Below are 23,731 nucleotides of genomic sequence, written 5' to 3' on the forward strand. Positions count from 1 at the left end.
ATAATCTGCACATGCTGCTTTACAGACAATACATATTTGTAAACTTGCTCATGCAAAATTAGTGTGCGCAACAGGGATACTGTTAATCCTCATACCTAAAAAAATGATATCATCTCTTTTAAACTGCCAACCCCTCCGAAATGTAACAAATCTTACACAGATATTCTTGTCTGCCACAGCTAAAAATCAATTTGTGTTGCTGAAACAAAAAGTTATACAAGAAAAAGAAACATGGTTTTTGTCTTGCAGAATTTTTGATTTTTAAATAAGAGAAAATTTATAAAAGAAAGAAAATTCATGGTCACAAAATTTTAACATTTTAATCCTAAACATTACAGGGTAAATAGATACTGGACCCTATCTCCATCAATCCTAACTTTTAGATGTCATTTTAAATGTTGCCCTAACCACTAAAACATTAGTGGTTTTACAACCTCTGGATTATGGAAATACGTATTTCTGAAATAAATGCTACAAAAACAACAATGGAAGAAAGTCAAACTGTCTCCACGAAGGAAAAAAAAAAGTGGAACATTTTGAAGCTTTACTTCTCTTTCCATGTCTTATGATTAACCTGTCAATTCAGTGCATCATATGGTCAATGTAATGGTCCCCAGGTTGAACCAACATCTAACTAGTGTCCATTGATTCCAAGTTAGTGGATGATGAATCTTTTTGGATACTTTCAAAGATGGCTGCCAGCTCAGGGTTAGAACTGATCTGTGACTGGAATTCACTCATCAGTGGACTCTTCTCTGCTTCTGGAATGGTTAGCAGTGCTGCTACTGCTCTCATGGCAGATCGCTTTAGTTCATCTTGCTTTTCAAACTCCTGCTTTACTGAGTTTGCTTTTACCTGTAACAATGAGTAAATTTATATTACATGCTATAAAAGGCAGTTCTTATACAGACAAAATTTAAGCACATATAAATAAAGAAATTTAAGCACATATAAATAAAGCAAAGCTACTCTTTCATAGATCCAAAAGGCACATTATTCTTCAAGCAGAGTTGCTCTGAAACTTCTTTTTAGTAGTAGCTATGTATCTCCTTTTAAGGGAATATTCTATACAAGGCCCATTATAAAAACCAAGAGTGGGATCTGCTTATTAGCAAGTCCTACTTTGTCCTCTATCAAGAAACTACCCCTCTAGCTACCTTGTTTATTCATTATTCTTCAAACATGTCATGTACTGACATCTCTGTGCCTTAATTCATATAATTATTTTTGTATGAAAAGTCCTGTTTCACCTTCTGTACCTAAAACAATCCTGACTTCTCAAGGTGCATTTTAAACGCTGTCACATGCATATGAAGCCTTCTGTGACCCCCACCCCCTCCTCCACCAGAATTAAACATTTCCTCCTCTTTTGTGGCCCTATCACACTCTAACCCATATCAGTACTTTAAAAATATGTGTCAGATTGTTATAACAAACTTTTAAGAATAGCATTTAACAGTGCTAAGCTTTCTAAAACATCCACATTTGAAGGAAGTGAGGAATAGGAATAATAAGTTAACTTTTGAAACAAACTGCTACATAAGGGTGCTAGCATAGTTAAATTTGGAAAACCACAGTATAGAATCAACTAGGGATCCTGAACATACTAAGTCTGGCCTAAATCAATGACATCAACATTACCTTAGTTGTACATGTAGCACGTAATGGCTCAACAAGTCGGTCCAACCTCTGCAGTACTGCACTTGGACAAAGGGTAGAGAGTCTCACCAACATTAAAAATGTTAGCATCTATTATGAATAAAAGAGACAAAATTTAGATTTTGCATTATTTTCTAAAGACAAATCCCAAATTCTGACAAAGCTTTTGAAAGGAAAATGACTAACCTGTACCATTAAGTTTCATTTTAATGTAATCTGCCATTGGAATCACACAGAATTGCCTCAAATCTTGTCTAAGGAATTTTACCTACAAGTACTAGAGTTACCTTATCTATCATGATAGATGGTCACGGTCCTAGAGTACAGAACTAAAAGAGTGGTTCTCAATCCTGACCACACATTACAGCTGGGGAGCTTAACAGATATACCTATTTTTACTTCACTCATCGGGATAGGGCCACAGACTCAGTATTTTTTAAAAAGCTCATGTGCACCAGATGGAACAATCAGTGAATAAGAAAATAATTGAACCAGAAGAAAAGCTTTATAAGAAGTTTCTACTGTCTTTGCAAATTTCACTAAAAAACAAAACAAAAAGCCTGCTTATTCAGATTAATCCATATAAAGTCCAGTAACCCATATCTTTTCTCTTAGACCATAAACTGTAGAAATAAAAGGATCCTATTCTTTCAGGGCTCTTTTCACTGAGTTCCGGAGGGGTCAGGTTATTCCATATTACATTATGGAAACGTGAAAGTTGGAGTTCTGATAGTATGGATGAGTTACTGCTCAACTACCACTTTGGCCCTGCTTGACCAAAGGTCCTGACTAGAAGAAGAAGATTTTTCAAATCACCCTTTTATAGTTCACATTTTAAACGGACTTAAGCAAACAGGAAAACAAAAAGCAGTTATGAGCAAAGTTCATGCTCTAAACCTAAGTAGCATGAAGTATAATTTCTCTATGGTTGCTTCTACAGATTGCTTTGTGTATCTGAAAACAGTTCTTCCTCTTATCCTTTAACAAACCTCTTGATATTGACTTCCTCTTCCAATGAAAAGGTTTCTGGATTTTTCCTGTATGTCAACTGATGTCACATTGCATCGCTATTACTTTTGCATATTAGTTTATAACACACTAAAATCATGACAAGCAAACCAATCTTTCTCACTTAATAACGAGTAGATTACAAAGGTGAAAGTCACTAGCAAAGTCTTCTTCTAAAACATTCTATAAACAGGCACAAACATCTTACCTTAATATCATAATGGTCCTTCAAACCATCTTCAACATGATTTAGAAATTCAAAGATATCAAGTCTATCCAGACAACTGTCTAGAAGTGTGTACATACACTCAAAAGCTGCCTTTCTAATATCCAGGCCGTCATCAACTGTATGCTTAAATGGACCCATTTCTACCTGTTGAAATAAAACAGAATACGTAGATATACTAGAAAGTAAAAGACAAGCTTAGGTAAACAGTGCAATCTAACTTACCTCTCTTATAAGCTCCTTTCTAACTTTTGTTTCATTATAAAGATGTGGAAGAACAGTATCTAGAAGATCCCTTATTAATGATGGCTTATTATGTGCTGCTGAGTTGAATGTGACCAAGGCCACTCTTCTTACATTCAAATCTGGGTCTTCCAAAGTTTTTAGGAAATCACCTGAAAAATTGAAAGAGAAGCAACAGAGTTATGGTAAGCTTAAAATATGCATTATATTATTTTCCTAAATTGATAGTTTATTATTGTTACTTCTTCAATGTGGGTCATGGAATATGATGAAATCCTAAGTGAGCTATATAATTTCTTTTGACAACAGGTAAACTATTATGTCTGAATGTGAGTGGACTTAATCGATAAACCTATTCTCAGCACCTTTAAATGCAAAAGGTAAGAAGTGAGAGCCCCAAAAGCTCCCCATTACTTTTACAGATAGTTGATTTAACAGGTGGGTGACATAGAAAAGTGATGGAGCCAGCAACCACAAGGACTAGTAACTTGAATGATTCTCCTTAAAATTCAAAATTAGTACTCGCACTAAAAGCACCAACAAAAATGGAATTTTTTTTTCACTCATTCAAAAAACATTTATTGAGCATTTATGGCATGAAGCAGTGGGGATACAGCTGTGGACAAGTCAAATAAATTTATGCTCAGATGAAGTTTGTATTTACTTTAAATTTTAAATTCCGAAAGTGAAATTTAAAAACCTGAGTTCAAAAGATAAGCAAGGTGGGGACAGATCCATGCTTGATAAAGATGGAATACTGTTAACAAGTATATAATTTATCAGATGACGGAGAAATGTGCCTCCCAAAGCCTATTTTTATCTTTAACAAGAAATAGATAAGAGGTCTAAGAATACAAAAAGGAAGAAACTGAAACCTACCACAGGACAAAGAGCTAAAGAAAGCACCTAGCCACTTTAAACACAGATATGTGTCTGGTTTTTCTTCCACACAGGGGACAGAAATTATAGTGCAAAGATCTTTGGAGTCATACAGACGGTGATCCGCACTGCTTCACTTGTCAACTGTATGACCGACTTCTGGCAAGTTACTGTAGGCAAGAGCTTCAGTTTCCCAGTTTATAAAATGAGAATTTTATACGTACATTACTGAACACAGTGTCTGGTACACATGTGATATTCACACAGAGCTACTCATCATTATGTCATCTCAACCCTACCATAAGCAATCTTTTAGAATACACAGGGGAAAAAAGGTATGAGAAGACTTAAATGTATCACAACAGCAATTTGAAGAAATGGGAGGGGGAAAAAATACTTCAGACACCATAGATTGGTAAACTCAAGGTTGACCACCCAGGAAAGTTCTGACTACAAAAAAGGTTAAGAGGTAGCTTGGGTTCAAAAAGAATTTAAATGTACCAGACTAAACCTCCTCACCTCTGTTTGCTTAGAATTACTATCATGGTGAATTGCTTTCAGTAAAGCACAAAAAGTATTGCTATTATGATAGACAAATGGTGACGTGGTCTAGGATCAGTGGTCCCCAACAACTGGGTCTAGGAATTTCAATTTTAAACAAACAGAATGATAATCATCTGACTGAATAACTATACCAATGATGCACACTGGTTGACTGTTGTCAACCTAGAAAGATGTCTCTGAAGATCTGGCACAGGTCTCTTCCTTTGCTGTATCTTGTACAATGACAAAAATGTGAGTAAATATATCAAAGCAAAAGGAGGCGAGGGGAACAAAGGCAAGAATCTTCTGATAGAGACTTTCTTTGAATTAATTCTAGGTCTCAGCGTTGGCACCCATTTATCCCCCATGTCCCCCTTACTCTGAATTGGTAATCCCTTTCGGTAGTTCTTTTCTTTTAGACTGTGTTTTTTAAATGGCATGAAACTGCAAAGCTTCTTTGCCATATCCCTCTATCCTCTCTGCTGGTATCCCCATTCTTGTCTTCAAGAAAACACCAGAGAGTTTAGTTACTAAAAGCTCTAGGAAAACTGATGATGAAAACAACACAGGGAAGTTATAAAATCATGAAAAATAACACTAAAAGCTAATTCTTGTCTTCATAGAAAGAGATGGCCCTTTTCTTTCTTGGCTAGCTCCTCTTAGGTTGGTAGAACTAATTACCACAAGAATTATCTTTTTTATTCTTAAATTTCTACCTCAAATTTAAAAGCCTCCAAAGATCCCCTTGGGAGCTGGAGAGATACAAGTAGTAACGAAGAACTGGGGCCATCACAAGCTCAAATGTGATTCACTTACAACTGGGAAGAACTTCAGATTAGTCAGATAGATCATACATCTTTTTCCTTTACCCATTAGTTTACTTTAGGTCATTCCCAAAATATGATTATCAAATGTGTAGTTGACTTTAAAGACATCCTAGCATATTTACTAAATTTCAGCTATTTGCAAAATTATTTTTTTTATGAAAGAATTACCAGACCCTTAAAAGCATTTTAGTTCCTTGGTGATATATTTAGCTATTGAAATGATTCGTTTTTTGACAGTTAACTATTAACTAGTTATTCAGTATATTCATCTTCATTTCCACTTACCTATGCAGTTCTTTAATAGTGGGTCAATAGGCTGTGGATGATCAGAAATAGTAAACTTCACAGCTGTAACCACTGAGCTTCGGGCATATGATGAGCCTAATTAAAAATAAATTTTAAGTCTATTGGTATTTAAGTCAACTAAATCCATGGACACCTTTATCATTTTCAAACCACTTCAAATAACACCAGGGTCTTTAATTCCTTAAAACTCTCTTTGGTTGGGCTCCCCTGGTGGCGCAGTGCTTAAGAACCTGCCTGCCAACGCAGAGGACACGGGTTCGAGCCCTGGTCCGGGAAGATCCCACATGCCACAGAGCAACCAAGCCCGTGTGCCACAACTACTGAGCCTGTGCTCTAGAGCCCGTGAGCCACAGCTACTGAGCCCATGTGCCCGCGTGCCTAGAGCCCGTGCTCCGCAACAAGACAAGCCGCCACAGTGAGAAGCCCACACACCACAACGAAGACCCAACACAGCCAAAAATAATAAAAAACAAAAAAAACCTCTCTTTGGTCAAGAGGGGTATTTCTTATTACTTCCAGGATACTAATGAAGCAAAGTTTACTCATCTTATGAACATAATTCCACTAGATTTCAAAAGGAACAATCTCTACCAGGAAGGAGGCAGCCTGCGTGACCAGCAGTGGAGGCTCTATCCCTCACAAAAGGGAACTGGTTAAACCACTATATGACTGTCAAGATTTTTATTAAAAATGAAAGCAATTTCTAAGAATGAATGGCCTTTATTATCTTCTCCTGGGACAACAGGGGTTGACACTGGTAATCTGAAAACTCTTCTAGAATCTTTCATTTGAACCAGGTTAGTTCACCAGTTTTAGTACGGTAATTAATTCTGAAGAGACATCTGTCCCACATTAAGACAAGAGTAACATTAAAATACATTAAACACTAGAAACTACAACAGATTTATTTAATCATTATCTAACTACACTTCTTTATCCTTTTAAACAACAAGGTGTCATTTGAATATGGCTCCATATCAATAACATAAGGCAATAGGTTCTACATATAACAAGATACAGAAATGTTTTAACTTCGGCATTAGCCATCTTTCCAGGCAACAACTGCTAATAAACAAAAACTTTTTAGATAAGAAAATCTAGGTACCCACCTGATATTAAATACCCCTTAAGCCGTGGAAGGAGAGTTTCTGGATCAATTAGAGTGAGTTTGCCTAGACATTCAGCAACAACATTTCTGGTTCCTTCTTCTGCACACTCACAGTGCTTTAGCAATAAGGCCCAGATGTTTTCAACATATGGTTTAAGGCCCACCACTGATGCAGAGCTAATAATTTCCTTCAAGGAATGAAGCAGTAGATACTGCCTTTTGGGTTGACTGGTTATTTCTTGTAAGACAAATGGTAGATATTCAGGAAGGTTGCCCACACTAATGCTGCCTAATGCATAGGATGCAGCTGATTTGACTTCTTCACTAGGAGATGAGAAGGCTTCTAATATGACAGATTTTAGTTCCAGCTGCCCACTTAAGTCAATATGATGCCCAACTTCTCCAAGAGAAAGTAGAGCTAAGAGGCGAATAGAATCTGTAGACCTTGAGTTCTTGACATCTTGAATAAACTGACCCACTACAGCTGGTCCTTCTTTAGGGCATGCTCGAGTAAGAGCAGCTACACATTTGGCAATGGAATAATAAGACTGCTTATGAGTAAGAGCTGTGCTCTGAGAATAAACTGGACCAGTCAGCATGCGCAACAAATCCATGTATCCTAGATTATTTGTTCCAGTGACAACCAGAGCTTGGAAAAAGTCTAGCATGGCGCTAAGAGCTCCCCCTTGCAATAAAGGTGATCTAACAAGTCCAATAAGTTCATTGAGAATGGATCCACTTATCTTTGAAAGGGAGGAGGGATACACTTTTGCCAGTGTGGTAAGAAAACTGATAGCCATCTGTGAAACATGCATATCACTTTCGCTGATAAGAGGTGGGAGCTCATCTAGAACTGCATCAATCATGGCAGCTGTCAGGCTATCACTATAGTTTTTAATTAGAATATCTAGAGCAGAAAGGGTACCCAGTTTCAAAGCTCTCTGGTTTTTCCTGAGAAATGAAGCAAGGATAGGAACCCCTTCTCCCAGGACGGGCCTCAAATCTATCTTCAAAGGCGACCCAGCAATCAGTGTCAACGCCTTCACTGTAGTTAACCGCGTAATCTCATTCTTCAGTCTCTCCAAGAAAATCTGAAGGGTATTAGGCAAGTCAGAGCCCAAATTGTCTCCAAGGTTGCAAATAATTTGTCCCATACAGGAAATAGCCCTTTCCTTGACTTCCTGATCAATGTCAGCTGCTTTTAACCTCTTAATGGTACAGGTAAATAGATCTTTGATGTAAGGAGTCGCATCAAACGAGGAAGGCTGATCTAAAGGACGAATTACTTTGACAAGCTGTTGAGTAACAAGAAGCGCTTCAGATGTAATCTTGTAAAATGGATCTCCAACACAAGCCACCACTGGAGGGACCAAAGCTTGAACATGAGGATGGAAGACTTGAGGAGAGTGGTTACAGAGGATTACATATAGACAGGACAAAGCATCAATCTTCAAATTTGATGAGCTTGATTTATCATTCAGTGAGAAAATGATTCCTAAAACCCAACCAAAAAAGAAAAATCCAGTATTTTTATCCATGGCACCTTTATGAATTTAAAGCTAGTTTTAAAATTTAAAACGAATCCCTAAAAGATTGCTAAAGTTCCCACTATATATTACCTCTAAAGCAGTCGAAATTCCACAAGCTATGATAAATATTAAAGTAAAAAATTTTAGGGTACGATTTTAAACTTTTAACTTTAGGTATTCAATGGTTCTGTAAAAAAGTTAGTTACATGTGCAAAGTTGTCCAAATTATCCTTTTCAAGGAAACAATTATTTAAGCTTATCTAAGTCTTAATAAAGTCTATAATAAGTCCCAAAAGTGATTTACTATTTCTTTCATACCTGGTACAAGTACAGGAATGTGTTGTGTTAGGGCCCCAGGTAATACATTTACCAGTTCAGTTAACATGTTAAAACAACACTGTCGGGTCTTCACACTTTTTTCTTTCATCTGTTTGTGCAGAGCTTTAACAATGTTGGGAACCTGTAATTATCAAGTGCTCATTAGATGGTTCAGCTACTGGTACTTCCTCAATACACTTAACACAAATTACAGGGGCTGGGGACAAATGGAAGAATTTTTTTGGTCAAACTCCTAATTCCACTAACTGTCATCAATTTGTACAATACAAACTTTGTTGCATCTACTATATATGTTCTCTTGAAACTATATTTGCTTGATACTGATAAATAAGAGAGCAGAGAAAAGCTATCATTAGCTTTCTACAGAGCAACAAAAGTCTTCCTTGATTAATTTTACTTATGAAATGCACAAGACTAAATAGAGATCTAAACAATAAAATAATTTTCAACCAAAACTTTAGGAGCATAATTTATAAATGGTTTTTGAAACTGAAATAGCACATACAAGCAATTAAAGAAAAAAGACAAATTATAGAAAAGAAACCATTAAATGGGTCCTTGTGTTTGCTTTTCGCTGGCTGTTACAATGAAATCAACCTCACTTCAAATGTAGTTACAAGCGGCAGGAATAAGATTCAAAGACATCTGCTTCTAAACTTCCTAATGTCAGTCAGTAAATCGTAAACAGGGAATTTACCAATAAATCTTATGGATGCCAGGAAACAGACACATACCATATCGAACAATGATGTGAGAGAACTAGAGGCAAAAGAAAATACCTATCTAATTAATTCACCACAGCATCATCAAAATTTCCTGTGATTTTTATCTGCTTTCCATATACTTAGTCAATTGCTTATGTCCTCCATACACTTTACTTTTCCTTCTACAATTAATCTTCAGTGTTCACCTTTAAGTTCACCACAAACTTTTAAAATCTTTACTACTTGAAAACAAGATAGATATGGCATGTACATCCCCTCCTCTGGTTTAGTTGTTCAGTCCCTCTCAACATCTGTTTTGTAATCTACAAAAATGGACAAATATGTACCCCATAGGGCTGCTGTAGAGACTGCATATAAGATAGGAAAATACCTAGCATGTACTAAATATTCAACAAATGGGGGCTATATAGAGCTAACATTTAGGATCTTAGAAAAGATGTCCTCAAGTGAAAAAAATATGTATTTTATCAATAACAATAGCTGGTATATATAAATACTATGTAGCAGGCTTCACTGTATGTTTACATAGATCATATCATCTCTACCTTGGGTAGACAGTTCTAAGTAAACCCTTACTACAAATGAGAAAAGTGAGGCTTAATAAAATGTCTAAATAACTTGTCCAAGATCACACAGCTAAATTAGGAGGGAAGGAAGCTATGAACACAAGTTGTCTAATTCCACCGCCCTAAGATTTCTCCATTGATCAAAGATAAAGACTACTTCACTGAATCTTAAAGCTAATATTGTTTAGCCAGGAAAAATCAAGAAAACTTCAATCAGAATAAATTATTTACAAGTAATGTAATATGAGCATCCATAAACTACTATACAAACACATCCCAGAACTGTTTCTCTAAAGCTATTCTGGAACTCATATTTCCATATAAAAACACCACTTTAAAAGATCACATTTATTAGCATGACTTTTAAAACACTTTTAAACTGACCTGACTCTGAAGCATTGTTAAAGGTGTTTCTCCCTGTTCCATTGCATCAGGGTCACACAGCCAACTTTGCACAGGACGAGTTTGCTTCAAAAGAGAAAGGTATGCATGAAAAACATCTGCCTTTACATTCTCTTCACGCTCTTTAAATCTGGATATCAGTGCAGGAGAGACGGTCTTGTAGAATTCTGGAAGCATTTCATGCCTTGTGCTAACTACAGCATCCAAGCACTTAGCAGCTGCACGTCTCACTTTCCAACTCATGTCATCATCGTCACTGTATTCATCATCACTCCCTAAAGAGAAGTTTTAATGTTAACAGGCTATTAATCATAAGAAAAGTTTAATATAGAAAGTGAACTGATATTCATAACTAAGATAGTTTTCTAACTTTCCACTAAGATATACAGCAATAGATAGGTTTAAAAAGAACTAGTACTTAAATCGGAGGCAGAATTTACTTATAAAACTTTACACATAAACAAACCTCTAAAGAAAAATTATCTGATTGTGTTTTTAATTTGTTAAACATTTTCTCATTTATGGGTAATGAGCTGCTTATTAACTCTTTAAAATCATTTATTAATACATTAAACTTCTTCAGATTATAAATATTTGTAAAATCATAAATGTCCCAGCCTTTTAAAATAATGTGAATGGAAGTTCAATTCAAAAGATTCACTTGACACTACAGGAAAATCAAACAAACAACTGGGGAGTTTATAAGATAAACTATAAAATAGATTTGTGATATAGATGATGTGATAAAAAGAATGATCACCAATCCCAGGTCATGCTGTGAAACTAATTTTTCAGGGGAGAAAAAGAATCCTGACAGCAGCTTTCTTTGTGACTACAAGGCTTTTCATTAAATTTGTTGATGGGCTATTAGGAACGAATATGCATATATATTCTCAACCTTTCAAGATATTATCTTAATACAGCTTAAATAAACTATACTTTCTCAATTATAACAAGAAAATTCTGCCCACATAACAGAGCACCAGCTTCTCCAAACTCCTGTTAAACATTAAAGCAATATTCCAAGCATAAGCATTAACAATTCTCTCTCACTTACTATTCTTGCTAACTTTTGTGTGTGTGAAATCTCTGAAAATTATTTCCTTCTAACAACAGCAAGCCGAATCAGTTGGGTAACATGAAGTCAGGAGGATGGCCTACATATTAGCAGTTCTCAGGACAGTCTAAAATTACTAACAATAATTTTGTTATTCTTAGATATAAGAACTATAGTCCTGAAATGATTCCTCAGTGGGAGAAAAAAGATACCATCACTTCTTTGGCTTATATTCCAATTAGCTTAGTGACAGCTAAATGTAGCCAACTATGCCTTGGAAAATTTTCCAATCTCCAGAAGGCTTACTTAATTTCATCTTAGCAGTTTATAGTAAAACCCAACCAAATACTGCTAAACTAAGGCATTTGATTTATTCACCAATACCTATTTGAAGAAAAATTATAGGGTACTACCAAATAGATTATTTTAAAGCACATAAATAAATGAAAAATTTCCAATGGCAACCCAACTATAGGAATTACTTTACAGAAATATACTTAAAGGTTATAAAAAATTAAACAGCTTAATCACGAAAATTATGTTGGTTTTATAAGTTACAATAACACTATGATAAAAAGATATTTATTAGGTATAATCCATGTACCTGATAAAGCAGCCGAAGGACCTGGTTTGTTATTCAACATCAGTACTTACCACACTAAAAAAGCCAACAATCAAAAAACCTGGAACATAAAATGCTACTCCTTTTTTCAAAGGATATTCCTATTATAAGCTAAGGTTTCCCTTCGTTAATATAACACATTTACTGAGTGTCTAATGTGTGTCAAGCACTGTCCTAGGCACTGGGATAAAGCAATTGATAAAGAAAGACTAAAATAAAATCTCTTCCTTCATGAAGCTTACATCCTGGTACGGTAGAAAATAATTTGAGTGTATCAGAAAATGATTAGGTGTAATGAAGAAAATAAAAATGCTGCAAAGGGAGATAGATATGAGTATGAAGTAAGGGGAAAGCCCTGAGATGGGAGACTGGATGAGGAGGGTGTGTAAAAGAAGCGATCAGGTATAACCCCAAAGTTTTTGGCCTGAAAAACTAAGAAGAATGGAGGTGCCATTCTGGGATGGAGAAGTCTAAAGAAGAAACAGGGTCGGGCAGGCAGTGGGGGAAGGGTGGAGAGAAGATATTTTAGACATCTAAGCAGTAAATCAGTTAAGCAGTTGCATATATGAACCTGGAATCCACAGGAAAGGTCTGGTATAAAGGTAAAATTCGGCTTTTCAGCATATTGATATTAAAGCTAAGACACTAGATGAAATCAACAAGATCATAAGAACGTAACAGAGAAGGCAAGGACTAAGCCCGGAAATACTCCAAAGTATAGTGGTCAGGGTGATGAAGAGGAACCAGCACAGAGACTGAAAAGGAGTAATCAAAAAGATAGGAGGGTGTGGTATCCTGGAAGTTAAATACAGAAATGCTGCTGAGAACTGAGGAATAGGCAGACTCAAACATCTGAGGTCACTGGCAATCACCAGAAGACTGGATTTAAGAGAAAAGAGGAAAGAAGGAGTTGGAGAGCATTCATTCTTTTGAAGAGTTCTGTTGTAGGGTAGAGAAACTGGGCAGTATCTGCTTGACTCTAAAATGGGATTAAGAGAGGTTTTTTCCACCCTTTTTTTAAAAAAAAAGATGGATGAAATTACAGACTTTAGAGCAAAGTCATTACCTAAATTCATTCAAAGAATCAAACTTAAAAGTATAACTAACAGGAAATCCACTGATGCATATACCCAATAACTTAAACATTTCTATTATGATTCTTTTAATACTAGCAGAAACAACTAAACATGAGCAACCCTGTGTTCTTGAAGTGCTACTACTCCTTTCCAGAGTAAATACCACAAATCACAGCACAATGACATCAATCATACGAGCCTCAGAAATGCTTAAATTATTCATGAAAGTTAAATGGAGCCTCAAACAATATTTAGGATTTCTCATTAAAGTAACTATGTATGAAACCAACCAAACTGCTATGAATATGTTATCTATAGGTACAATTTTTAAAATAACATTCATTTCCCTCCTTACAAAAACACTTTGTAGAAAATTTGAAAAATAAAGAACAAAAGTCACTTATAATTGCTTGCCAAGAGAAAAACACTAGTAACATTTTTTTCACCATATTTAAAAAAATAAAACTGGGACAGTAATTTTTGCTACCCACTTTTCATTCAACTTATTAACTGCTTTAACAAGAACATGATTTTGAACATGTTGCATAGCAGTTCAATACATGGATGCCCCATAATTTTTTAAATCAATTTGCTCTTGTTGAATATTGTGGTTATTTCCGCTTTCACTATCATAAGCAAACAAACAAACACAGTACAATCTGGGTAAGAATCACCTCCATCTATAACACTGGGTCTTTCATGAAAATGTAACAAATTCCTTCTACTTAATTCAAAATACCTTGGTCATCATCATCACCACCATCTGCATCCATGGCATTTTCATCTTCATCTTCATCATCATAATTATAATTTGGATCATAAGTAAGATACTTAAGACATATATTTATAATGGTAGAAACATGAGGATATACTTCCTTAGGACATCTGAAGAAAAAAACAAAAGCTGCCTTGAATAATTATACTTTTTTCCTTGATTCAGTATCTGCCAATTTTGCTTTATTACCAGATATTTTTCCCTTCCCTTTAACATAGTATAGGAAAGTGGTTTCCAGCCCTCAACACCAATGATCCTTCATCTTTCCCTCCCACTGACTTCATGTTTTAAAGAAGATTTACTTTTCAAATTACTCTTATTAAATCAATTTTAAGATGAACTCCACACCCCCACACACACTTTAACATCTCTGAAGTCAGATGATTCTTATAATAAATGGTATGACGTAGTTAGTGTGGGGTCACACAGAGAAATCTGTATACGCTCTATCTTCTCAACACACGGCTAAAACACCAAGCCCAGATAAATGTATCTTCAGTAACTAGGATTATTGGTGAAAATGCCAGTGTACATTCATCTAGGCTTGGTCTTCTAACTTTATGTTGAGAAAAGACAGAACATATAATAAATGCCCAACAATAAAGAAATAATTTGTATTTCTCAATTAAAAGGACAGAAATGCATCCCACAATTTCTGATTTTAACAATTTGATATGACTATAAAAGCTCCTTATCAAAAACCATGAGTGGCAAATAACTACTTATAATTACTGCAAATAACAACAGTGAAGTCTCAAGACACTGTGCTACTACACTGTCAATTCTAGCCAAAAGCAAAAAAAAACACCCCAAATCTCACTACGTAGCCAGTATGGCCTTCTTGTACATAAATACAGTTTTTATTATTAGAACCAAGGTTCCAAAACTGAGAATCACTGCCCTAGCAAAATGGCTGTAACACATCTCAAAAACTGTTGAAGAGAGATGAAATTCACTAGTATACATTTCTGACCAGATAATTAATTTATCCTGGTACTCTCTCAGGATAAAGACTACATCATTAAAGTAAACTGAAAGACAATTATAAATACCTTTCCCAAGTTCTTTAAGAAAAGTCCTAACAATAAGAAGGAAACATTTCAAAATAAATGTAAGGATTGTATTTTAAAATAAAGATGATACTCACTTCAAATACTGTATTGGTTATCAGTTATTATTTAATAAAAACTTAATTAAAACACATTTGAAATCCAAAACTCAATCCCAGCTGTCATTAAAACCCATTTCTCCTCACCCACCTAATCTACATCTTAATTATTACTCTATTCTTAAGAAAAATTTTTATTTGAAAAATATAGATCTTAAAAACTTGCCTTCTCACAAATGATTCAAAGGCTTGAATGCAGTACTCTCTTAATTCATCGTCATCTACATTACAAAATTTTACCACCAAAGGAATTATCTTCTCAAGGTATTCACCTAAGAAAAGCATATTAGTTCTTATAAACATTCGTTAATATTTTTTAAAGAAAACTTTTCAATACATAAATACTTCTTACCTATTCTATGACCAGCTTGCCTACTAATAGCAGCAATACATTGTATGTAGGTTCTTGTTGTTGACATGGAATCATTTTTGGACAACTCTGACAACAGATGTTCAATAAGATCAACAAAAACTATATTTCCACAGCTCATAACCAGATGGCCAAGAGCAATAATGGTTCTTTTCCTCACTGCAAGTCTAGGGCTGGTCAACTGGGGGAGCAGACAGGTCAGAATTGAAGGATGGAAATTAACAAGAAGTCCTCCTTGCCTTAAAATAAAATAAAAAGAAAACAAATAAATACAAAATGTCCAAGTACTACTGAAATGTCTGCCCTCTGACCATCTCTTGATTACCCCTTCTCCCTATTGTCTTTCCTCTACAAATCTACACACTAAGTTTCAACGATCTTGTTGGTCCAACCCTCTCTTTCAAATCATTTCACATGTGCAGTTCAATGACTCAATAGCAGTCAAACGTCTGTGTCCTGCCAGGACAGTGCTAGTGATCAAGTCACACGCAGGACAAAAGGTCTAACTGAGGGGCTTCCCTGGTGACGCAGTGGTTGAGGGTCTGCCTGCCAAGGCAGGGGACACGGGTTCGTGCCCCGGTCCAGGAAGATCCCACATGCCGCGAAGCGGCTGGGCCCGTGAGCCATGGCCGCTGAGCCTGCGCGTCCGGAGCCTGTGCTCCGCAATGGGAGAGGCCACAACGGTGAGAGGCCCATGTATCGCAAAAAAAAAAAAAAGGTCTAACTGAATTTTCACTACTTATCAAATTAAGCATAAATTCCTCACCCTCCTCAACAAGACTCCAATGTATCAAAATGATCTCCTACCACTTTTCTATTCATTCTATATTCTGGAAAATTAGAATACAATGTTTCCCAACTCAAGACTACTTACATATTCTGATATATTCTATGTTTAAGCATAGACACCTGTGCCCTACCCACTTTTCAAAACTAAATTCAAATGCCACTGTTTCCATAACAAACTTTCTTGGATCCTTCCATTTTAAACCCCCAAATACACTATACTCTCCGTTAATATTTAGTCCAATTCTGCCTTACATTATAGCCATTTGTATTCTTACCTCCTATAGCAAAGTATAAGCTCTTTGTGGGCTAGGATGATAGCTCTTCACTTTTACTATATATGTGTACCACATGAAGGCACTTGATTATTTTCAAGTTCAAGTGAATTAGCCACAAATAACAGACAAATAATGATGATGTATAATGATTATAAGAATCAGGGACAAACTGAAACTGACAGGTCTTTTTAGGTTACTTCCCCCTTGGAGTTGCTTAGATCTCTTTCTATATTCCCAAGTTTGACTTCCAGAGGAAAAGTAGAAAAGCAACAAATATATAAAGCCAAGTTCCTTCCACCCTCACAACACATGCTCTAAAAAAACATGGCTGCTGAAGAATACCAGCATTATTTTAACTGGAAAACTTGCCACTCCTACCAGCACATTTCCTTATCCAAGTAGATCATTGTATTCAAGAACATCAAAGAGTAAAACAAAATATAAAAACTCTGCTGAAATGTTTAAGTCACAAATTTTATTATTTTTCAAAACTACAAGAAATATGCTTGCTATGCAGTATTACATAATATAATTAGCTTTTTTCTTCCCTCACTCCTAACCACACACATTTATAAAACAGACACAATTTAAACATGAATAATTTTAGACCAAGTTTTATTATGTTTATCCAAAAGGGTTCTTAATAAATGCACAAATATTTGTATTATAAGTAATACAAACAAGTCATGTTTACCTGCTCAACATATCAGCCATAATATCCAAGGCTTCTAGCTGAACAGAGACATCTTCCTGCTTTGCTATTGCACTGGTAAGACGCCCAGTAATCTTTTTACATACATTAGCAGCTAATGCAGAGCCTGCATGAATAAGAAACCGATTATGATTTCAAGGCAAGTATGTTGAATTCCACCTTATATTCATGCTAGTTAGCAAATACTCAGCAACTCTAAACTTGATTTTAAAACTGACTCAAGAGATCCATGTCAGAAAAATATGTTTCAAGGGACTTCCCTGGCGGTCCAGTGGTTAAGACTTCGCCTTCCAACGCAGGTGGCGCGGGTTCGATTCCTGGTTGGAGAGCTAAGATCCCACATGCCTCGAGGCCAAAAAACCAAAACATAAAACAGAAGCAATATTGTAAAAAATTCAATAAAAACTTTAAAAATGGTCCACATCAAAGAAAATCTTAAAGAAGAAAAATATGTTTCAAAACAGGTTTTTCAATCAAATAATTTATTAGACATAAGTAAGAATTAGACCCCGCTGCAGGAGTACACAATACAGGGAAAACAGTATCGATTCAGTAAAGTCTACTGGACAACTATTTCTGTGCACTGGCACGAATGCCAGCTATGGAGCTAATAGTAACTGTAGTGCTTACACCTCTAGATTGGAAAGCAGTGATGACATTTTTCTCTATTTAAGTCCTCTGTACTAGTAACCTAATAAGATCCTTTCCAATCCAAACAAAGTAGAAATGTTGTTCCAGGAGACTCATCAATAAAGATTATGACTATTTTAAAGTAGATCTGTGTTGTTACTGACCAGGGAGAAAAAAAAAGGAAACAAGAAACTGTGAAAGTAAAAATCTGAATGGTTAATAGAATTCTTGTTAGAGCCAGAAATCAGCTAAAAACAAACATGTTTCAATGAGAGGGAAAAAAATAAGGAAAATATCAATGTAGCTAATACAACTATAAATAACATACTTCAGAGTTGGTGAAATAAAGTAACATTGGCATGATACAGTGAAAAAAAACCATCACCTTTGGATTAAAAGATAATGGGTATGAATCTTCATCCAACCAGGTAATCAAAACTTTGGATGAATTAACTTAATCTCTGAATTTCAGTTCCCTTATCAACAATCTACATTTAAGACCTCCCATATGACTGACATTTTTAGACAGTGAAATAATATACACGCACTATCTAGCATGATACCTAGCACAGAGAATAATATTTATTAAGTAAATGAGTGAAAACTACATACTAAGACTACATTATTACCAATATACCTCTTTCCATGAAAGAGAGTAATTTCACCCCATTTGCAGATGAGACAGTAACTTTAGCCTGAAATTTTAGCCTGTAGCTTAGCAGTCAAGACAAATTCTAAAACTTACATTACATAAACATCTGTCAGAGGTCAAAAGCTAATTACTTGATAACTTCGTTAATTGTAGTTTTAAATTTTAAAAAAATTATAAGTAGCTATAAAAGGCTCAGCCTTAATTAAAGATACTAGTAAACTGAACTCTTTCACAGCTGTCTTAATGGTGCTAAGTTTTACATCATAAATTCTAAAGCAAAGCAAAATTAACACTGAAAATAGAAAGCTAATCAGAAATAACTCATGATTTTGGTTATCTTTTCTCTCATTGCATAGGCTGGCTTAACTCTATTCTGCAAGTCACATTTAATACAATATAAAATCTTATTCCAACATAAAAATCCTTCAGAACTGGTATTCCAAAGAGATACTTAAATTCAATCAAAATAATATTTTTAAGCAAAAATAAGACTCCGGACTTTTTTTTACAAAGATCTTTTAGGGATAGATACCTCTCTCCCTCCCTGGTCAGGAGGGAAAAAAAAAAAAAAACGGTGGAGGAGAAATACCTCCATTTATAAAAGGGAAATAGGAGAAAAAAGCATTCTTGCTTACCACTGGAAGCTGGAGGGAGTTCTCCAATTACTGTTTTAAGGCCAATACTCGAAATATCTCGAAGTTGCTCCTTATCAGAAAGCATGTTAGTGCAGAGGGTATCTACAATTGTCTCTACTTGGTATTCTTTCACTTTACTCACTAAAGGGCCAAGACTGTAACATAAGGAAGAAAAAACATTTTTTTAATCTAGATAAACAAAAACAGATGAGTGAAAACATTAACTTTTCTGCCTAGCAACTGTCAACACGAAATAAATGCTATGCCTGTAACATAGATAGTATATGAATAAGAGTGTTAAAAAATTCTTAATAAGCTCTTTGCAGTTTCCAATTTTTTCCCACTTATTTTCATCACAGTATCATGAAACTCGAAGATGCTTTGACCCTCTCCCGGCAAACCCTTCAAATACACACAACATCCTTTAATAATAAGAAGGCTAATTAGAAGTCTGCTCCTAACAAGGATCCTATGATTTACCTGCAATAGAAATTCCATCCAGTGTATCACATTTTCCCAACTGTGACCCTTCCTTCCTACCATCTATCACCAACTCCAACTCATGAACCAAAAAATTTATATTCTTTTTATTTTCTTGTTTAAATTTTGAAAGTATCAAGTAACTGGGAAAAGCTCTTCCACCGTGTCCTTGCCACAGAATTTAGCACATCGGAGATAATGTTTATTGCATGACTATTCATTGAGGAGCCATTGTATTCAAGACTGTATTGAATAACAAAAGTATGGCCCCTATCTTCAAAACTTTACCATCTGGTTGGTGAGGTAAGGAACTCACATAACTACTTTAGAAATGATGCAGGCATTCACTACTCTGCACAATTAAAAAAAAGAAAACAACTTTTAATTTCAATGTTAGTATTTACAGACGGGAGACTGCACCTTGGAGACAGATTTTTAGGTACTTGTATTTATGGGGTATAGTTAGAAAAAAGAGCACTTCAAATGAGAGACTAGAATGAATAGAATACATGCTGAAAGAAATCAGAAGTCAAAAGAATTGCTTGATGCAAAAGGCAGATGAAACACAAAATAGGAAAGGCAAACACCTGGGATATTAAGGAGAATCTTTAAAGTTAGGCCAATGAATTTAAATGTGATGTGGTAAAGTTGGGAGCCAATGCATTTTCTCAAGCATTAGTGACATGATGAAAATAATTTAATTTGATAAATGCTCAGAGCATTGTTTCACATACAGATTCTCAATAAATAACAGCTGACTGACTGCCTGACTAGAAAAGTAGTAGGCAGTATGATCTGGGGAATTAGAGGGAACTTTCCTCAACATAATAAAGGCCATATATGACAAACCCACAGCCAACATCGTCCTCGATGGTGAAAAACTGAAACCATTTCCACTAAGATCAGGAACAAGACAAGATTGCCCACTCTCACCACTCTCATTCAACAAAGTTTTGGAAGTTTTAGCCACAGCAATCAGAGAAGAAAAGGAAATAAAAGGAATCCAAATCAGAAAAGAAGAAGTAAAGGTGTCACTGTTTGCAGATGACATGATACTATACATAGAGAATCCTAAAGATGCTACCAGAAAACTACTAGAGCTAATCAATGAATTTGAGAAAGTAGCAGGATACAAAATTAATGCACAGAAATCTCTGGCATTCCTATACACTAAGGATGAAAAATCTGAAAGTGAAATCAAGAAAATTAATGCCACAAAAAGAATAAAATATGTAGGAATAAACCTACCTAAGGAGACAAAAGACCTGTATGCAGAAAATTATAAGACACTGATGAAAGAAATTAAAGATGATACAAATAGATGGAGAGATATACCATGTTCTTGGATTGGAAGAATCAACATTGTGAAAATGACTCTACTACCCAAAGCAATCTACAGATTCAATGCAATCCCTATCAAACTACCACTGGCATTTTTCACAGAACTAGGACAAAAAATTTCACAATTTGTAGGGAAACACGAAAGACCCCGAATAGCCAAAGCAATCTTGAGAAAGAAAAACGGAGCTGGAGGAATCAGGCTCCCTGACTTCAGACTATACTACAAAGCTACAGTAACCAAGACAGTATGGTTCTGGCACAAAAACAGAAAGATAGTTCAATGGAACAGGATAGAAAGCCCAGAGATAAACCCACACACATATGGTCACCTTATCTTTGATAAAGGAGGCAGGAATGTACAGTGGAGAAAGGACAGCCTCTTCAATAAGTGGTGCTGGGAAAACTGGACATGTACATGTAAAAGTATGAAATTAGATCACTCCCTAACACCATACACAAAAATAAGCTCAAAATGGAGTAAAGACCTAAATGTAAGGCCAGAAACTATCAAACTCTTAGAGGAAAACACAGGCAGAACACTCTATGACATAAATCACAGCAAGACCCTTTTTGACCCACCTCCTAGAGAAATGGTAATAAAAACAAAAATAAACAAATGGGACCTAATGAAACTTCAAAGCTTTTGCACAGCAAAGGAAACCATAAACAAGACCAAAAGACAACCCTCAGAATGGGGAAAATATTTGCAAATGAAGCAACTGACGAAGGATTTATTTCCAAAATTTATAAGCAGCTCACGCAGCTCAGTAACGAAAAAACAAACAACCCAATCCAAAAATGGGCAGAAGACCTAAATAGACATTTCTCCAAAGAAGACATACAGATTGCCAACAAACACATGAAAGAATGCTCAACATCATTAATCGTTAGAGAAATGCAAATCAAAACTACAATGAGATATCATCTCACACCAGTCAGAATGGCCATCATCAAAAAATCTACAAACAATAAATGCTGGAGAGGGTGTGGAGAAAAGGGAACCCTCTTGCACTGCTGGTGGGAATGTGAATTGGTACAGCCACTATGGAGAACAGTATGGAGGTTCCTTAAAAAACTACAAATAGAACTCCCATATGACCCAGCAATCCCACTACTGGTCATATACCCTGAGAAAACCATAATTCAAAAAGAGTCATGTACCAAAATGGTCATTGCAGCTCTATTTACAATAGCCCGGAGATGGAAACAACCTAAGTGTCCATCATCGGATGAATGGATAAAGATGTGGCACATATATACAATGGAATATTACTCAGCCATAAAAAGAAACGAAATTGAGCTATTTGTAATGAGGTGGATAGACCTAGAGTCTGTCATACAGAGTGAAGTAAGTCAGAAAGAGAAAGACAAATACCGTATGCTAACACATATATATGGAATTTAAGGGGAAAAAAATGTCATGAAGAACCTAGAGTTAAGACAGGAATAAAGACACAGACCTACTAGAGAATGGACTTGAGGATATGGGGAGGGGGAAGGGTAAGCTGTGACAAAGTGAGAGAGAGGCATGGACATATATACACTACCAAATGTAAGGTAGATAGCTAGTGGGAAGCAGCCGCATACCACAGGGAGATCAGCTCGGTGCTTTGTGACCGCCTAGAGGGGTGGGATAGGGAGGGTGGGAGGGAGGGCGACGCAAGAGGGAAGAGATATGGGAACATATGTATATGTATAACTGATTCACTTTGTTATAAAGCAGAAACTAACACACAATTGTAAAGCAATTATACTCTAATAAAGATGTAAATAAAAATGTAAATAAAAAATAAATTTAAAAAAAGAAAGAAGAAAAATAAACAGAAATGTTGGAGAAATCCAAGAACAGCACAATCCAAATGGATGGAAATGATAATAAGAGACATGGCATATATGCAGAGACCTAATGTGAAACAATACAAATTGGGATTTGAAATAAAAGGAATTCCGAAAATGAATTTAAAGACTTTTAGTTTCTAAAATGGCAAAATAGCTTTGTTGGACTAAACCTCCTGCAGATAACAATTACAAAATCTCTAAAACTCTATTTTAGAAAACAATTTGAATGCATAATGATGGAACTAAAAACAGATGGAAAAAACTGTCTATCTAGAATTCCATATTCCGTGAAATCACCCTTTAAAAATGTAGAATAATAAAAATTTATATTAAAAACAACTTCAGATAAAAGCTGAGACTACATGGCAACCAGACCTATACTACAGAAATTGCCAAGGGAAGTTCTTTAGGCTAAAGGTAAATTAAACCAAATGATAACTCAGATTTACAGAAAGGAATAAAGATCACCAGAAATGGTAAATGTGTGTATACCTAAAAGGCTACATTTAAGAGACTATATATTTTTTCTCACAACTATCAATAATACTGTATTATGGACACACACACACAAATTTAAAAAACAATAGTAGCAGATAGCCAGGAGGAAAGTAAATGGAAAAATGTTATTTCAAGGTTTATATAATTTATATCAAGTGGTACAATATTAACTTTTAAGACTGTGGTAAATTTAAGATGCAATTTATAATCCATAGCCTAGAGTGACAATTTTAAAATAACACAAAGATGATGTATCTGAAAAGTCAACAGACGAAATCAAAATTAAATATTATAAAACAAGACACTTTCCAACTTTTGGTTTCAGGAACCCTTTTAACAGTTTGAAAATCAATGAAGACCCCAAAGAATTTTTCTTTATGTGGGCTGTATGTATCTGTCAATGCTTACCACATTAAAAATTAAAAGTAACAATAATAAAGGCACATGTTAAC

The 23,731-nt window shown here is 35.3% G+C and overlaps 1 protein-coding gene across 3 annotated transcripts in view; it reads right to left on the reverse strand.

The window, feature by feature from the left end:
• Positions 1 to 306: 306 nt before the first annotated feature.
• Positions 307 to 23,731, reverse strand: part of CAND1 (cullin associated and neddylation dissociated 1) — a 52,317-nt gene continuing 28,892 nt past the window's right edge. For 2 of the 3 annotated variants that reach the window (XM_060165482.1, XM_060165483.1), the window contains 13 exons: positions 19,122 to 19,276; positions 17,187 to 17,310; positions 15,411 to 15,667; positions 15,225 to 15,330; positions 13,855 to 14,000; positions 10,343 to 10,635; positions 8,647 to 8,788; positions 6,801 to 8,294; positions 5,671 to 5,766; positions 3,119 to 3,288; positions 2,876 to 3,040; positions 1,642 to 1,749; positions 307 to 855 (listed from right to left, as the gene is read on the reverse strand). In XM_060165482.1, coding sequence (XP_060021465.1) covers positions 631 to 855; positions 1,642 to 1,749; positions 2,876 to 3,040; positions 3,119 to 3,288; positions 5,671 to 5,766; positions 6,801 to 8,294; positions 8,647 to 8,788; positions 10,343 to 10,635; positions 13,855 to 14,000; positions 15,225 to 15,330; positions 15,411 to 15,667; positions 17,187 to 17,310; positions 19,122 to 19,276 — 3,481 coding nt within the window. In that variant the 3' untranslated portion in view covers positions 307 to 630. The remainder of the gene's footprint in view (positions 856 to 1,641; positions 1,750 to 2,875; positions 3,041 to 3,118; positions 3,289 to 5,670; positions 5,767 to 6,800; positions 8,295 to 8,646; positions 8,789 to 10,342; positions 10,636 to 13,854; positions 14,001 to 15,224; positions 15,331 to 15,410; positions 15,668 to 17,186; positions 17,311 to 19,121; positions 19,277 to 23,731) is intronic. The other variant, XM_060165484.1, reaches the window with a different exon arrangement.

The sequence above is a fragment of the Lagenorhynchus albirostris genome, chromosome 11 (genome assembly GCF_949774975.1).
Source record: "Lagenorhynchus albirostris chromosome 11, mLagAlb1.1, whole genome shotgun sequence".
NCBI classification, from domain to species: Eukaryota; Metazoa; Chordata; class Mammalia; order Artiodactyla; family Delphinidae; genus Lagenorhynchus; species Lagenorhynchus albirostris.